The 18591-nt window shown below is 44.0% G+C and overlaps 1 protein-coding gene across 5 annotated transcripts in view; it reads right to left on the reverse strand.

Moving 5' to 3' along the window:
- emsy.S (EMSY, BRCA2-interacting transcriptional repressor S homeolog) overlaps positions 1-6509 on the reverse strand; it is a 44222-nt gene extending 37713 nt beyond the window's left edge. For 2 of the 5 annotated variants that reach the window (XM_018250404.2, XM_018250402.2), the window contains exon 1: positions 5974-6507. In XM_018250404.2, the coding sequence (XP_018105893.1) occupies positions 5974-6043 (70 nt within the window). In that variant the 5' untranslated portion in view covers positions 6044-6507. Of the gene's footprint in view, positions 1-5973 lie in introns of all 5 variants that reach the window. The other 3 variants (XM_018250401.2, XM_018250400.2, XM_018250403.2) reach the window with 3 other exon arrangements.
- Between the last annotated feature and the right edge of the window lie 12082 nt (positions 6510-18591).

An 18591-nucleotide genomic window follows, 5' to 3' on the forward strand; every position in this document is an offset into this window, starting at 1 on the left:
AGCCCTCCTATATTGAACATTACGAATCGCTTCTAGTGAACCCACTAGAGTTCCCAGCAATGAGCTACTTGGGTTGTCCTCGTTAGGATGAAACCATGTGTGTATCATAGAACTGCCCTGCCAAATAATAGAAGAGGAGGTGTGGGAGAACGAGGCCTTCCCTATCTGTAGGGGCAGTTAAAGGGATATTGTCATGGGAAAACATGTTTTTTTTCAAAACACATCAGTTAATAGTGCTGCTCCAGCAGAATTCTGCACTGAAATCCATTCTCAAAAGAGCAAACAGATTTTTTTATATTCAATTTTGAAATCTGACATGGGGCTAGACATTTTGTCAATTTCCCAGCTGCCCCTGGTCATGTGACTTGTGCCTGCACTTTAGGAGAGAAATGCTTTCTGGCAGGCTGCTGTTTTTCCTGCTCAATGTAACTGACTGTGTCTCAGTGAGACATGGTTTTTACTATTGAGTGCTGTTCTTAGATCTACCAGGCAGCTGTTATCTTGTGTTAGGGAGCTGCTATCTGGTTACCTTCCCATTGTTCTGTTGTTTGGCTGCTGGGGGGGGGGAAGGGAGGGGGGTGATAGCACTCCAACTTGCAGTACAGCAGTAACGAGTGATTGAAGTTTATCAGAGCACAAGTCACATGACTTGGGCAGCTGGGAAATTGACAATATGTCTAGCCCATGTCAGATTTCAAAATTGAATATAAAAAAATCTGTTTGCTCTTTTGAGAAATGGATTTCAGTGCAGAATTCTGCTGGAGCATCATTATTAACTGATTAATTTTAAAAAAAATTTTTTACCTCTCAAGGGGGTCTAGTGGCATAATCACAGATTTTATGGCTAGCCCAGAGTACACCTGAAAATCATCCAAAATATGAAGGACCTCTTCTAGCGATCGATTAGAATCTCCCAGGAATAGTAGCAAGTCGTCAGTGTATAGGACCAATTTTTCCTAGCCGAAAGCCTTGTACTGTTGGTGTTTGACGAATTCTTAAATTAAATATAGCTATTGCAAATAGAAGAGGGGATAGAGGTCACCCCTGCCGCGTGCCTCGGGATATGGGGAATGTTTGAGAATTTACATAGTTTACTCTTATCTGAGCTGAGGGGGTTTTGTATAGTAATTGGACCCACTTGATGAAATTAGGACCAAATCCAAACTGCATTATTGCCATAAGTATTGCCACTCTACTGAATCTAAGGCTTTAGCAGAGTCAATGGATACCACCACCCTAGATCTTTTGTTATTGTGATTGATTTGGAGATGTTTGTGCAACCTCCTGAGGTTTATAGCAGTGGACTTTGGGGGCATGATTGATCAGGGTGGTTTATAGATGTAATCACTTTTGCTAATATGGTAGCCAGAATTTTTGCAATTATTTTCATATCTGTGCTGATGAGGGAAATGGGACGGTAGGAGTCCCATCTCTTTGGGTCTTTCCCCTCCTTTAATATAAGTATTATTAAAGCAGAGTAGAAAGAACATCTATCACTATTGCATCTGCTAGTGTGTTGCACAAATGTTTGAGCAATACATCTCCCTGAGCTTTATACCACGAAGAGGGAAGTCCATCTGGGCCAGGTGTATTTCCAGAGGGAAGTACCATTATGGCCTCCTGGACCTCTTGTTGTGTAATGGAGCCGTCTAAGTAGGCTGCCTCTTGAGGTGACAGGGTGGGAAAGTCAGTCAATGAGAGATATGCAAAGTCCAAAGCACTGCGGCACACGGACAAGATGAATGTGTTTATATTCGTGATGTTTATTGGCTCCAAGTAGACAAAAGGCCCTTTGTGTACTTGAATTGGAGCCAATAAACATCACGAATATAAACACATTCATCTTGTCCGTGTGCCGCAGTGCTTTGGACTTTGCATGTGTATTCCCTAACCCATGTCAGGTGGGGTATTTTACTGCTGAGCACCTGATTTTGAAAGAAAGTATACAGAGGTAGAGCACTTCAATATTGTGTGAGTCAATGAGAGATATTGATCTAGTTGTTGAGGGGTGGAGTTATTTCGAGAGGTGTATAGGCTTGAATAGTATACAGAGGTAGAGCACTTCAATATTGTGTGAGTCAAGGAGAGATATTGATCTATTTGTTGAGGGTGGAGTTATTTCGAGAGGTGTATAGGCTTGAATATTATACAGAGGTAGAGCACTTCAATATTGTGTGAGTCAATGAGAGATACTGATCTAGTTGTTGAGGGGTGGAGTTATTTCGAGAGGTGTATAGGCTGGAGTAGTAATCCCCCATAGCATTTACAATGTCAACTGGATCAGTTATGATTCCCCCTGTAGGACCTTGTATTCTAGGTATTGTTGTGGGAGATTGATGTGGATGGAACAGATAGACTAGTTGTTTACCTGCCTTATCAGCTCGCTCAAATATTTTTTGAGTGGAGTAAAGTAAATTCTTTTGGGTTAGGCTGGTTTGTATCAATTCTAGAGCCTGTTGGCTCTGCGTAAATGTGTTATAGTTATGATCTGTTGGATCAGTTGCATATGCAGCTTCAGCTTGGGAAAATGTTTCTGCTACTTCTTCTACCTCTTTTTTAGCATTGTTTCTTGCGGGGGATATAATTCTTATCAAACTACCCAGAGCAAGCGCTTTAGAGGCATCCAGAGAGTAATCACGGGGCCGATCCAGTATTGGTTTCCCAATAATTAGTATACTCTTGTTGACTCAGTTCTAACACCTTTGGATTTGAGAGAAATAGTGGACTAAGGCGCCAGCACCTATGTGTCTTCCCCATTCCCTCTTGAAGAGTGAGTGCGAGGGGTGAGTGATCCGAGAAGGCCCTTTGCAAGTATTCTATCTTCTGAACATATTGCGTAAAATCAGGACTGCCGAACGCCATATCTATGCGGGAAAGCGTTTTATGAGCGGCCAAGTGACAGGAGTATTGCAGAGCATTGGGGTGTTTCCACCTCCATATTTCCAGTAAGCCCATGTTTTCTACCCAGTCACAAAATACAGTAGAGTGGTCAGAAGAGAACCCCAGTGTATCCTTGCGAGCAACTGAGGTAGCAAAGTCTACCAGTAAGCACATAGGTACCGATGAAAACTTAGTTAAGTCGCAAATATATGTTCCATCAGCAATATGGAGAATGGGAGTGGCACATATACATTCAACAATAGCATTTTTTACAATGCAGAATTATGTATCTACCATAGTGATTTGTCTGAATGGACAGTTGTTCAAATGGGAGGTTTTTCCGGATTAATATAGACACACCTCTAGAGTAGCACGAATACCTGGCATGATAGGCGTGTTTTTTGAGGGCTGATATTTTTTGCCCTATTAAATGTGTTTCTTGGAGGAATAAAACTGAGGGGTTAAATAGCTTAACGTAGACAAAAAGCAAATATGTAGGTTTAGTTACCCTTTAAACCTGTCAAATAGAACTTTGATGTAAATATTCCACATTTAAGTGTTGCTATGAACTCTGGTATATATGTAACCCAAACACAGTGCCTATAAGGTAGTAATAGTTACTACTTGATGCAGAGACAGCCCATGAAACAACAGTAACAGAACCAAAACAGCAACCGTAATACAGTCTCCTCTGACACCATCATCTGATCCAAAAATGATTTACATATAAAGGCCACAAGTCTTAGGATTCTTGTTTTAACTGAAAGCTCTAATGTACCCCAGTACCCCCTGATAAACCAGTGCCTTCACTTACTCCATAAATACTCACCCCAAATCACTCCCTAACGGACCTTCAGGCTGGGCCCCCTAAGCTCATAACAAGGTTACAGATATATAGAAACATTGGGGTGTCACCCTGCTATAGTTCCAGGGGTACCCAGGGTACAAATAAACACTCACCCCAAATCTCCCCCCTAACTGACCTTCAGACTGGGCCCCCTTAGCTCATAACAAGGTTACAGATATATAGAAACATTGGGGTAACAGTCACCCTGCTATAGATCCAGGGGTACCCAGGGTACAAACACTCACCCCAAATCTCCCACTAACTGACCTTCAGACTGGGCCCCCTTAGCTCATAACATGGTTACAGATATATAGAAACATTGGGGTGTCACCCTGCTATAGATCCAGGGGTACCCAGGGTACAAATAAACACTCACCCCAAATCTCCCACTAACTGACCTTCAGACTGGGCCCCCTTAGCTCATAACATGGTTACAGATATATAGAAACATTGGGGTGTCACCCTGCTATAGTTCCAGGGGTACCCAGGGTACAAATAAGCACTCACCCCAAATCTTCCCCTAACTGACCTTCAGACTGGGCCCCCTTAGCTCATAATAAGGTTACAGATATATAGAAACATTGGGGTGTCACCCTGCTATAGTTCCAGGGGTACCCAGGGTACAAATAAGCACTCACCCCAAATCTCCCCCTAACTGACCTTCAGACTGGGCCCCCTAAGCTCATAACAAGGTTACAGATATATAGAAACATTGGGGTGTCACCCTGCTATAGTTCCAGGGGTACCCAGGGTACAAATAAGCACTCACCCCAAATCTCCCCCTAACTGACCTTCAGGCTGGGCCCCCTTAGTTCATAACAAGGTTACAGATATATAGAAACATTGGGGTAACAGTCACCCTGCTATAGTTCCAGGGGTACCCAGGGTACAAATAAGCACTCACCCCAAATCTCCCCCTAACTGACCTTCAGACTGGGCCCCCTTAGCTCATAACAAGGTTACAGATATATAGAAACATTGGGGTAACAGTCACCCTGCTATAGTTCCAGGGGTACCCAGGGTACAAATAAGCACTCACCCCAAATCTCCCCCTAACTGGCCTTCAGACTGGGCCCCCTTAGCTCATAACAAGGTTACAGATATATAGAAACATTGGGGTGTCACCCTGCTATAGTTCCAGGGGTACCCAGGGAACAAATAAACACTCACCCCAAATTTCCCCCTAACTTCCTTCAGACAGGGCCCCCTTAGCTCATAACAAGGTTACAGATATATAGAGACATTGGGGTGTCACCCTGCTATAGTTCCAGGGGTACCCAGGGTACAAATAAGCACTCACCCCAAATCTCCCCCTAACTGGCCTTCAGACTGGGCCCCCTTAGCTCATAACAAGGTTACAGATATATAGAAACATTGGGGTAACAGTCACCCTGCTATAGTTCCAGGGGTACCCAGGGCACAAATAATCACTCACCCCAAATCTCCCCCTAACTGGCCTTCAGACTGGGCCCCCTTAGCTCATAACAAGGTTACAGATATATAGAAACATTGGGGTAACAGTCACCCTGCTATAGTTCCAGGGGTACCCAGGGCACAAATAATCACTCACCCCAAATCTCCCCCTAACTGACCTTCAGACTGGGCCCCCTTAGCTCATAACAAGGTTACAGATATATAGACACATTGGGGTACAGATCCCATTTCATTATCATAAAAAAAGGAAAGCAATAAGTTCAGTACATGGGGAGCAGCGCAGCAGCAGAAGGCAAATAATTCAAAAACTATAAAGAAAAAATGAAGACCAAAAAAGTTGCTTAGAATTAGTCTATAACATACTAAAAGTGACATTCAAGGTGAATCACTCCTTTAAAACTAAACCTGTAAAAGATGAGACTTCTGGCAACACAGAATGGCTGGTTCCATCATATTGAGGGGGTGCCCCCAGCTGTTGCACTAATAAAAAAAACACAAAAAAAACTGCTCAGTTGCAACTACTAAATACGTCACACTCTTACACAACACACTGCCCAAAGGACCTTTCAGTCCCACCATTTTGGACCTGGGAAAATTCATTTGTTGGCCTCCCCTAATTCTAGCCCTGAGACTTGGTACCGGCCAGTCTATTAAACACTGGGGATCCAGGAAAGCAGCTCCCACAGCCTTGTGGGTAAAGTTGTTATCAGTAAGAGCAAAAAGCATGATTGCGCATGCGCTCGCATAAAAGTGGGTTGTTCCATCACAGAGAAGAGGGAGGGGGGACGATAAGAAATGACCGGACGCCTTACCCAACTTGCGAAGAATTCTCTTGCATTCATCCCTGCTAAAGTCCAGGAGCGTGGGCCACACAACTGGCATTCTGGCTTCTCCTCCACAGGGCGCCCTCCCTGCACAAGGAAAGCCAGAGGTGAGATTAGATGGAATCTTCCCTTTGTTTTGATTCTGTGAGGGGAGAAATCACTCCTTCCATCTCCACGGACACAATTGGAACTCTGTGTGGATCGCCCACTTGTGCCTCGCCCGGCAGCAGGACTCAGCGTTTCACCACTCACCTCCCGTCGAAGGTCCGATCAAGGAACCATCCGACAGGAAAGGCTCCGCTCAGTTTGATTGCGACTCCCGCTGTCAAGATGGCGCGCCGGTAACATTGCGCATGCGTACAGAGTCACCCTGGGAAATGTAGTCCTCAACACCGATAGGTCGGACCTGAGATCTCGAACGAGGGGAGGAGTCTTTTTCAAGCTGGGAAGGATGCGCACGGAAGCCCTTTAGGGTCAAAAAGGAAAACACAGTGTAGTGCCCACTACGACTCACTTTTGTACATTTCTGTATCGTTGACTTTAATAAAGTTCGTTTTTTTCCCAGGACAATATCCCTTATAATACATGAGTGATACTCAGAGTTCCCTGTATAACTCAGCCTGCAGCCTTGTGCCTTTATATGGTCACAGAACAACCCCTCAGTGACTTCTAATATCCTTATCATTTACAGTAGGGGGTACATTATCCCTTATAATACATGAGTGATACTCAGAGTTCCCTGTATAACTCAGCCTGCAGCCTTGTGCCTTTATATGTTCACAGAACAACCCCTCAGTGACTTCTAATATCCTTATCATTTACAGTAGGGGGTACATTATCCCTTATAATACATGAGTGATACTCAGAGTTCCCTGTATAACTCAGCCTGCAGCCTTGTGCCTTTATATGGTCACAGAACAACCCCTCAGTGACTTCTAATATCCTTATCATTTACAGTAGGGGGTACATTATCCCTTATAATACATGAGTGATACTCAGAGTTCCCTGTATAACTCAGCCTGCAGCCTTGTGCCTTTATATGTTCACAGAACAACCCCTCAGTGACTTCTAATATCCTTATCATTTACAGTAGGGGGTACATTATCCCTTATAATACATGAGTGATACTCAGAGTTCCCTGTATAACTCAGCCTGCAGCCTTGTGCCTTTATATGGTCACAGAACAACCCCTCAGTGACTTCTAATATCCTTATCATTTACAGTAGGGGGTATATTATCCTTTATGATACACGAGTGTTAAACTTTGTACTGTAACCATTCTATCCTATACTTAATATGCTATCAGTGCATTCTAACCACTCTAATATATAGTAAATCCTTAGAATACAAAACATTCTATGCCATTCTAAATATTATAACCTGAGTTTCGGTAAGTTATTTCTTAATAAAGACTTTGCGATTTTAAAGTTTCATTTGTCTTGGTGTTTTTTTTCAATGTATACTAACTAATTTTTTTAAAAATATTTTTGATGTTACTGGTTCTTTAATGTTTGAATTATGTTTTAGTAGACTTAAAGGGATACTGTCATGGGAAATTTTTTTTTTTCAAAATGAATCAGTTAATAGTGCTGCTCCAGCAGAATTTTGCACTGAAATCCATTTTTCAAAAGAGCAAACAGATTGTGTTATATTCAATTTTGAAATCTGACATGGGGCTAGACATATTGTCAATTTCCCAGCTGCCCCAAGTCATGTGACTTGTGCTCTGATAAACTTCAATCACTCTTTACTGCTGTACTGCAAGTTGGAGTGATATCACCCCTCCCTTTTCCCCCCCAGCAGCCAAACAAAAGAACAACGGGAAGGTAACCAGATAGCAGCTCCCTAACACAAGATAACAGCTGTCTAGTAGATCTAAGAACAACACTCAACAGTAAAAACCCATGTCCCACTGAGACACTTTCAGTTACATTTAGAAGGAAAAACAGCAGCCTGCCAGAAAGCATTTCTCTGCTAAAGTGCAGGCACAAGTCACATGACCAGGGGCAGCTGGGAAATTGACAAAATTTCTAGCCCCATGTCAGATTTCAAAATTGAATATAAAAAAATCTGTTTGCTCTTTTGAGAAATGGATTTCAGTGCAGAATTCTGCTGGAGTAGCACTATTAACTGATGCGTTTTCAAAAAAAACATGTTTTCCGATGACAGGATCCCTTTAAAGGACCAGTGACATAAAAATAATGTTTTAAAAAATTTGTACTTAAAGGGATACTGTCATGGGAAAAAATTTTTTTTTCAAAATTAATCAGTTAATAGTGCTGCTACAGCAGAATTCTGCACTGAAATCCATTTCTCAAAAGAGCAAACAGATTTTTTTATATTCAATTTTGAAATCTGACATGGGGATAGACATTTTGTCAATTTCCCAGCTGCCCCATGTCATGTGACTTGTGCTCTGATAAACTTCAATCACTCTTTACTGCTGTACTGCAAGTTGGAGTGATATCACCCCCTCCCTTTTCCCCCCAGCAGCCAAACAACAGAACAATGGGAAGGTAACCAGATAGCAGCTCCCTAACACAAGATAACAGCTGCCTGGTAGATCTAAGAACAACATTCAATAGTAAAAACCCATGTCCCACTGAGACACATTCAGTTACATTGAGAAGGAAAAACAGCAGCCTGCCAGAAAGCATTTCTCTCCTGAAGTGCAGGCACAAGTCACATGACCAGGGGTAGCTGGGAAACTCACAATATGTCTAGCCCCGTGTCAGATTTCAAAATTGAATATAAAAAAACCTGTTTGCTCTTTTGAGAAATGGATTTCAGTGCAGAATTCTGCTGGAGTAGCACTATTAACTGATGCGTTTTCAAAAAAACATGTTTTCCAATGACCGGATCCCTTTAAAGGACCAGTGACATAAAAATAATGTTTTAAAAAATTTGTACTTCAGGAAAAAAAAAACTTTAAATTTGCAAAGTCTTTATTAAGAAATAACTGACTGATTCTCCGCTTGCGCTCCTCTTCAGAAACAGCGACAGGGCGACATCCATTGTGCGATGCTCGATTTCTCCTCTCTGGCTATCTTCTATAGAATACAGGGAGGAGAAATCAAGCGCCGCGCGATGGACCGTCGCCCTGTCGCTGTTTCTGAAGAGGAGCGCGAGCGGAGAATCAGTCAGTTATTTCTTAATAAAGACTTTGCACATTTAAAGTTAAATGTGTCTTGGTGGGTTTTTTTTTCGTTATGTAGAAACAGATTTTAAGTTATGGAGATCCAAATTATGGCAAGATCCCTTATCTGGACACCCCTAGGTGTCTAGCATTCTGGATAGCAGTACATACATTTTACTCTTTATTGGATTCTCTAAGGGGTATATTTATATAGAGTGAAGTTAATGGTGAAGTTCCGCCACTAGAGTGAAATTCCGCCACTCTCCATTCATTTCTATGGGATTTTTATAGGCGTATTTATCAAACGGTGAACTTTCACTTTGACCCATTGATAAATACGCCTTTCAAAATCCCATAGAAATGAATTGAGAGCTGCGGAATTTCACTCTAGTGGCGGAACTTCACTCTTTGATAAATTTACCCCTAAATCCACAGGACTTTTGTAGAATTTCCCAAATTCATTATTCTTGATGTCATGCAGTTGTATTATCAATTCTTTTTGTACAACTGATCTGCGTGTTGTGCCTTTCTACCCCCATAGGTCTCCCTCTGGGGCAAATTCACTAAGATTCGTAGTTGCGCCAGGCGTAACTTCACCGCACTTCGCCAGGCGTAGTTTCGCCACCGCTCTGCAAATTCACTAAAATCCGAAGTTGCGCACAGGGGTAGCGTAAGGTTGCGAAGTTGCGCTAGCGTTGATTCGCTAAGCGAAGTGAAGTTACGCTAGCGATGGTTAATTTGCATACGGCGCCAAATTCAAATTTCAATGGAGGAATACGTACAATCACTACAAATGCCTGGGAAACCTTCAAAACATCAAATAAAATTTTTTTTGCCCTACACATGTGCCCACTGTCTAGTTAAGTTGCCATGAGTTAGGAAATGTAGGGGGGAAGGAGGGAAGCCCCAAAAATTTTTTCGATCTTTTTCAGCCTATCACCCATAATATAGAAAAAATGACAGCATTTTTTGGGACTTAGAAAAAATGTGAACTTTTTTTGAAGCAATCCCTATCTACTCTTTTTTTGCGCTTCGCCTGGTCTGAGGTGGCGAAGGAAGTCTGGCGTAAAAGGTAGCGTTCAGTACACTGCGCGTGTTAGTGAATTTGCGTAGTTACGTCCGTAGCGAAAATTCGCCAGGCGTAAGGGTGCGAAGTAACACTAGCGAATTTATGCCAGCGTTCGTTAGTGAATTTGCGAAGTAACGAAAATGCCCAACGCTAGCGTATTGACACTAGCGTAAGGCGATTCGCCGCTTAGTGAATTTGCCCCTCTGTGTTTCATTAGAATTGTAACTGCTCCTGTCCCCAGTATAAAGTTTGCTAATGGTGTAGAGACCGTACAAAACGCGGTTAAATCAAAGCTTCAAAACCCCAAGGAACGGTTTATATTGTTCATTCTTTTTGTTTTATTGGAGGCATCTGTTGAGAATTATCTGACAATGTATAAAAAGAATACCTAAAGCACTATCAGCCCCTCTCATTTCCCAAAACCCTTTATTTTACGTTGTTGAACACCTGCTGAGCTAAAGAAGATGTGGCTTTGATCACTGTCACCAACGATGAAGACTCTCAACGAGACGTTATTTCCTTATTCAGGAAACCTTTCTGCATTGATTTATGACTTCTCAGCCGTAGGTGCTGGAGTTGCTCATGGACAAACATTTTAGCTCCATGAAATCATGGTCTTCACCATGTGCGAGAGCCTCGAGCCCAGATGAGCTCTATGAGACACGCAAATGGATTTCTCAGGGTCGCTATTCCGTGACCGCAAACCATCGTCGGATCTGGATATTTTATGCCAGACACTTACGTTTCCGAGAACAGTAATAAGACGAGGGGTCTCTAGAGACACTTATTGCTTCGAAAAAACAGGCAACGCAGCTTCTCGATATTGGACAGTGTGGGGCCAAAGGTGAAAGTCTGGAGATGATGCATTTTATTCATTTTCCAATACTCCATAAATCCGAAGCACAACACAACAGATGAAAATGATACAATGAACCTGATAGTCTATTTAGAACATTACCCTAAGGGGATTAATTTTCTGAAAACGACTCCGACCAAATCCGCACAAGTTTTCCCCCTTACTTGTTAATCCATTTTCCCAGAAAATTTCTTGTTTGGGAAAAAACTCGATAAAATCGTGAAAAAATGGGGGCAGCCATTCAATGCTGAAAAAGGCACGGGATACACAGCAGATAACAGAAACTCTGTAATGTCTTTGTTATACTACTCTATGTTGGAAGGGAAATATACAGATTTTTATACTGCTCATGCATACAGCCCAATTCCATGTACAGGTATGGGATCTATTATCTAGAAATTTGTTATCCAGAAAGCTCTGAATTATGGAAAGGCCGCCTCCCATTGACTCCATTTTTTCCAAATAATGCAAAATTATTTCCCTTTTCTCTGTAATAATTAAACAGTACCTTGTACTTGATCCCAAGATTAATAATTAATCCTTCTTGGAAGCAAAACCAGCCAATTGGGTTAATTTAATGTTTATATGAAGTTATGAAGATCCAAACTACGGAAAGATCCCTTATCCAGAAAACCCCAGGTCCCAAGCATTCTGGATAACAGGTCAGATACCTGTACTAATATGGATTAATAGGCCTTCATAATTAAGGAGGGGTGTACCAGCTGGGGCACAAGGTTAGCAGTTTGGCTCCCTGGGTGCTGCCCAATAAATTACCACCCACAATAATTCCATCTTACATTGATTGGATTGGATTTTGCAAATCATTTAGCAAATAAAGAGTCGAGAAAGAGACACAAACAGAAGAACAGAGTTGAATTGAAGGTGATGCAGAACATCTTGCCAAGACGTGTCAGGGGTTGGGGAATTTCTTTTAAGAAACAGCCCTGGGGCCACACTGTTAAATAAAAAGCCGTCCATCGATAATTCATGGAGGACGTGACTCAGGCAAATAGTATTCGCTGTCCGCTCACATTTTTATTCTTCCCTCAACTATCACTTCTTTTCCATAAATGAAAATTAAAAAGAAAATCCCACAGAGGAAAAGTTGTCTGGTCATCAGCCTTTGCCATCTCCGAAGGCGAGATCCAAATGAGTATCTTTTTTTTTCCTGAACTCCAGAAATAATAATATTTGAGCAGCTTCCCCACGACAGAATATCGTAAATCTGGGCCAACACTGTTCAGCTTGTCTGCAGGTAACGGAAGAGTATTCCAGCTGTTTCTGACATTCCCTGCAAACCTGCCAAAAAATGGGATTGGGTTGTGTACAAGCTGTATACATATATATATACTGTATATATATATATATACATATTTACAGTATATCATGTAGGTCGATGGGTCATATACCAACAGCAGTAGATTCAGGAGAAGGAAATGGACTCTTTATGGGGCACGTGAAAGGCAGCCTGTGTGCACAGGGTTTCTGTTAAAGAAGTTGTTCACCTTTGAGTAAACTTTGAGTATAATGTAGAGAAATGAATGAACCCAATATACAGTCATATGAAAAAGTTTGGGAGCCCCTCTTGATTCTTTGGAGTTTTGTTTATCATTGGCTGAGCTCTCAAAGCGGCAACTTCCTTTTACTATATAACTTGCCTTATGGAAACAGTAGTATTTCAGCAGTGACATAAAGTTTATTGGATTAACAGAAAATATACAATATGCATCATAACAAAATTAGACAGGTGCATAAATTTGGGCACCCAACAGAGATATTCCATCAATACTTAGTTACAAATTGTCACGGCCGGCACCCAACACCAGAACAAGTGCTCGAATCCTGGTTCTGAGCTAAGCTTCACCAGTGGTGTGACCACCTTTGAGCTTCGGGAGGAGCCCTCAGCCTAATCGGGTGCCACCTGGTCTTACGAGAGGTTCAAGCAAGTGTTCTGGCAGGCAATGGGGCACGGCTGGTAGCTAGAGTCTTTGGGACCGAGGATCACGGTAACAGACAAGGATAAGGCAGAAGGATCGTCAGACAGGCTGGGTCGTGGCAGGCAGAAAGCAAGGGTCGTCAGGCAGGCAAGGATCAAAACCGGGTATCAAGCAGGAAGGGTACAAGCAGAAGAGTAGTCGGATATCAGGCACAGGTCAGGATACAGAATTCAGGATGGTCAAGGTACAGGCTGGGTCAAACACGGATAATCAGATTCAAACAGGCAAAATAGCACAAGGCTTCAGAACAGAGCACCAGAAACAAGTTCTATCACGGGCAGTTTGCTGGGAGTGGAAGTGGCCTATTTATACCCTGTTTGGACGCCAAGGTTTTCGCGCCAAAATCGACGCACACGCGTCAGGATCGACGCGCGCGTCCGCGTCAAAATAAAGGAAACGAGACGCGGGCGCGCGCGTCCTAAGGAGGCAAGATGGTGGAACCACGAGGCGGGCGTCCCCGCGGCCGGCGTGGCGGGCGTCCCCGCGGCCGACTTACAGCACCCCCAATCCCAGGTAAAACAGATTTCCTTACATTACCCCCCTCTCTAGGGGGGACACCGGACCCCCAGGCTTCCCAGGAAACTTTAAATGGAACTGCTTCCTAAGACGATCAGCCTTGATGTCATCAACTGAGACCCAGGAGTTCTCCTCAGGACCGAATCCTTTCCACCTAGTGAGGTACTGGAGTTTGTTACGTACCATTCGGGAATCAAGGAACTCCTGGATCTCAAATTCAGGCTGACCGTCAACTTGCACTGGAGGGGGAACAGAAGTAAGGCGAGTATTAGCGGCAGGTTTAAGTAAAGAAACATGAAAAGAATCAGAAATCTTGAAATTAACAGGCAATTTAAGGCGAACAGACGAAGGGTTGATAACAGTAGTGATGGGGTAAGGACCAATGAAACGGGGACCCAGCTTAAGGGAAGGAACCTTTAGCTTGATGTTTTTGGTAGAGAGCCACACCAAGTCTCCCACTTTATACTGGGGTGCTTCTCTACGTCTTTTATCAGCAGCCCTTTTCTGAGCAGAAGTAGCAGTAGACAAGGAATCATGTACCTGGGACCAAATCAAGGAAAATTGTTCGACAGAGGAATTAGCGGAAGGGACAGAAGAACCAGAATTAGAGAAGGAAAAGGCTTTTGGGTGTAACCCATTAACAACAAAAAATGGAGACTCCCCAGTGGAGGAGTGGGTAGCGTTATTGTAGGCAAATTCTGCCCAGGGGTAACAGTTCTGCCCAGGAAGATTGATTTTCGGACACAAAACATCTTAAAAATTGCTCTAAAGACTGGTTCACTCTTTCGGTTTGCCCATTGGTTTGTGGGTGATAGGCGGTTGAAAAAGAAAGATCGATCCCCACTAACGAGCAAAATGCGCGCCAGAACTTAGAGATAAATTGAACACCTCTGTCTGAAACAATATTACTGGGAAACCCATGCAACTTAAATATATGTTGAATAAAAAGTTCGGACAAAGTTTTGGCAGATGGGAGGTGGGGAAGAGCAATAAAATGACCCATCTTACTGAATCTATCCACCACCACCCAAATTACTGTTTTCCCCTGGGACACAGGCAACTCCACAATAAAATCCATAGAAAGATGGGTCCATGGTCTTTCAGGAATAGGGAGGGGAATCAGTAACCCTTGGGACAAATTTCTAGAAGTCTTGGAGCGTTGGCAGACAGGACAAGAATCCACAAAAGATTTAACATCTTGTTTACAGGTCGGCCACCAAGCACTTCGAGTAAGTAATGAAATAGTTTTACTTACACCAGGATGTCCTGCCATCTTGGAATCATGAACCTCTCTTAGAACCTGTTCTCTAAGATCTTCAGGAACAAAAAATCTCCCAACAGGAGTGTTAGAGGGAGCGTCTGTCTGAACAGGGGATAACAAAGAAGAGAGGTCAGATTCCAAAGTAGCCACAATGACTTCACCCGGAATAATTGTACTACAGTCATCAGTTTCAGAATATATTGAGTCAAAGCTTCTGGAAAGAGCATCTGCCTTGACGTTCTTTGTACCAGGCCTAAACGTCAAGGTAAAGTTAAACCTAGAAAAGAACAAAGCCCACCTTGCCTGTCTGGGATTTAGACGCTTTGCTGACTCAATATACAACAGATTTTTATGGTCAGTGTAGACCGTAACCTGGTGTTTAGCCCCTTCTAATAGATGCCGCCATTCTTCAAAGGCCCACTTGACAGCTAATAGTTCTCTATTCCCTATGTCATAATTTGCCTCTGCAGGAAGAAATTTTCTAGAGAAAAATGCACAGGGATGTAACCTATTAGTAGTCGGGTGCCTTTGAGAGAGAATTGCCCCTGCTCCCACCTCAGAAGCATCTACCTCAACTATAAAAGGTAGTGTTGTATCGGGATGGCGGAGGATTGGGGCAGAACTAAACTCCCTTTTGAGGAACTCGAAAGCTTGGATAGCTTCCGGAGGCCACATACTGGGGTCAGCACCTTTTTTAGTAAGATTTGTGATAGGAGCCACAATAAGTGAAAAATTTTTAATGAATTGCCTATAATAGTTGGCAAAACCTAGGAACCTTTGGGTTGCACGTAAAGAATATGGTTGGGTCCACTCCAGGACAGCTCTTACTTTGTCTGGATCCATTTCGAGACCCTTGGAAGAAATATTAAATCCCAAGAACTGTACGGAAGCAACCTCAAAAATACATTTTTCCAATTTTGCATACAGGTTATTAGCTCTAAGCCTACGCAATACCTCACAAACATGAAGACGATGATCAGACAGATTGGCAGAGAAGATGAGGATGTCATCTAGGTAGACCACTACGTATATCCCCAGCAGGTCCCGAAAGATGTCATTGACAAACTCCTGAAACACTGCTGGGGCGTTACATAGACCAAACGGCATAACAAGGTACTCGTAGTGGCCATCCCTAGTATTAAAAGCCGTTTTCCACTCATCCCCCTCCCTGATCCGAATGAGGTTATAGGCACCCCTCAAGTCAAGCTTGGAGAAGATCTTAGCATCCTTGACCTGGTCAAATAGTTCGGAGATTAATGGTAAGGGGTAGCGATTTTTTACAGTGATTTTGTTAAGCCCCCTGTAATCAATACAGGGGCGTAAACCACCGTCTTTCTTACCCACAAAAAAGAACCCTGCCCCCGCAGGGGAACAGGAGGGCCTAATGAAGCCCCTGTCAAGATTTTCTTGTATATACTCTTTCATTGCCTGGGCTTCGGGCAATGAAAGAGGGTAGGTTCTACCACGTGGAGGAATTGACCCAGGAACTAAATCAATAGGACAGTCATACTGCCGATGCGGAGGTAAGGTCTCAGCTGCTTTTTTGGAGAAAACATCAGAAAAAACAGAATATGCTGTGGGTAACCCCTCAAAAGAAGTAGTGGCTACTACAGAGGGAAAACAAACCCCACTACATCCTGTACCCCATTGAGTCACCCCCTTAGAAACCCAGTCTATCAGAGGGTTATGCCTCTGGAGCCATGGTAAACCAAGAATAAGAGGAGAGGAAGCTCCCTCAATGAGGTATAGAGCTATCTCCTCACAGTGTAGATCATTTGCACACATGGAAAGATTTGTGGTCTTTTGGGAAACCACCCCTGATCCCAAGGGTCTTTTATCGACAGCCAGAATTCTCAAAGGAGGATTGAGGGCAACCAAAGGAATTTTATTTTTAGCAGCGAATGCTGCGTCCAAGAAATTACCCTCCGCCCCAGAATCAATGAAGGCTGACAATTTAACAGTGCCCGTAGGCCAGGTTAATTTAACAGATAATAGGACCTTGGAGGCAGATTGGGGAGAGGAAACGCCTGCACCCAAATGGAGCTCCCCTTCTCCATTTAGGCTAGAGCGTTTCCCGGCCTCTTGGAACATTGATTGAGGAAGTGACCCTTCTCCCCACAATACAAACACAACCCAAGAGACCGCCTCCGTGCCTTTTCCTCAGGAGAGAGGTGAAAGATGCCCAGCTGCATAGGCTCCTCCTGAGGTTGAGACACAGAGGGGTTTGACAACTTAGCACTAAAATTATGCTTATACAAAGAAGAAGTACCCTGTTCCTCCCGATTTTCCCTCTGTCTCCTATCTACCTGGATAACCAGAGACATAAGGTCATCCAGACTGGTAGATAGGGGGTAATTGACCAGGCTGTCTTTGACAGATTTGGCTAGACCGATGCGAAACTGGCTCCTTAGAGCTGCATCGTTCCAGCCAGTCTCCACCGCCCACCTACGAAACTCTGTGCAGTAAATTTCCACCTCCCGTTTACCCTGGCGTAGTTTGCGAATAGCGGAATCGGCCGAAGAGGCGCGATCCGGGTCATCGTAAAGAATGGCCATAGAGCGGAAGAAAATATCTAAAGAGAAACGGGCAGGGTCGGTGGCTGGCAATCTAAGTGCCCAGACTTGGGGGTCACCCACTAATAGGGTCATTACGAACCTGACCTTTTCCTCGTCAGAGGGAAATGAGTGGGGGAAAAAGCTGAGGTACAGCTTACAGGCTTCTTGAAAAACAAAAAACTGGGTTCTGTCCCCACCAAACTTGGCCGGAAATGCAATCTTGGGTTCCTGAGGTCTGAATACAGCACCCCTATCAGGCAGGGAACCCACTGAAGGAGTAGGAACAGAACTGGCTGGCTGCTGCGAGGGTTCCAGCTGGCGTGTTAGGTTATGAAACCCCTGGAGTAGATAGTTCTGCTTTTGCTCCTGCTCCTCCATGCGTTCCAGCAGCGTAGTTAGCAACAGCTCGGAAGAAGATGGAAGTGGAGCAGCGGCAGCAGCTTCGGTGTGATCGTCGTCCTCCATGGCCCGTGATAATGTCACGGCCGGCACCCAACACCAGAACAAGTGCTCGAATCCTGGTTCTGAGCTAAGCTTCACCAGTGGTGTGACCACCTTTGAGCTTCGGGAGGAGCCCTCAGCCTAATCGGGTGCCACCTGGTCTTACGAGAGGTTCAAGCAAGTGTTCTGGCAGGCAATGGGGCACGGCTGGTAGCTAGAGTCTTTGGGACCGAGGATCACGGTAACAGACAAGGATAAGGCAGAAGGATCGTCAGACAGGCTGGGTCGTGGCAGGCAGAAAGCAAGGGTCGTCAGGCAGGCAAGGATCAAAACCGGGTATCAAGCAGGAAGGGTACAAGCAGAAGAGTAGTCGGATATCAGGCACAGGTCAGGATACAGAATTCAGGATGGTCAAGGTACAGGCTGGGTCAAACACGGATAATCAGATTCAAACAGGCAAAATAGCACAAGGCTTCAGAACAGAGCACCAGAAACAAGTTCTATCACGGGCAGTTTGCTGGGAGTGGAAGTGGCCTATTTATACCCTGTTTGGACGCCAAGGTTTTCGCGCCAAAATCGACGCACACGCGTCAGGATCGACGCGCGCGTCCGCGTCAAAATAAAGGAAACGAGACGCGGGCGCGCGCGTCCTAAGGAGGCAAGATGGTGGAACCACGAGGCGGGCGTCCCCGCGGCCGGCGTGGCGGGCGTCCCCGCGGCCGACTTACAGCACCCCCAATCCCAGGTAAAACAGATTTCCTTACACAAATGTAAC

Source organism: Xenopus laevis, chromosome 2S (assembly GCF_017654675.1).
Source record: "Xenopus laevis strain J_2021 chromosome 2S, Xenopus_laevis_v10.1, whole genome shotgun sequence".
Taxonomy (NCBI): Eukaryota; Metazoa; Chordata; class Amphibia; order Anura; family Pipidae; genus Xenopus; species Xenopus laevis.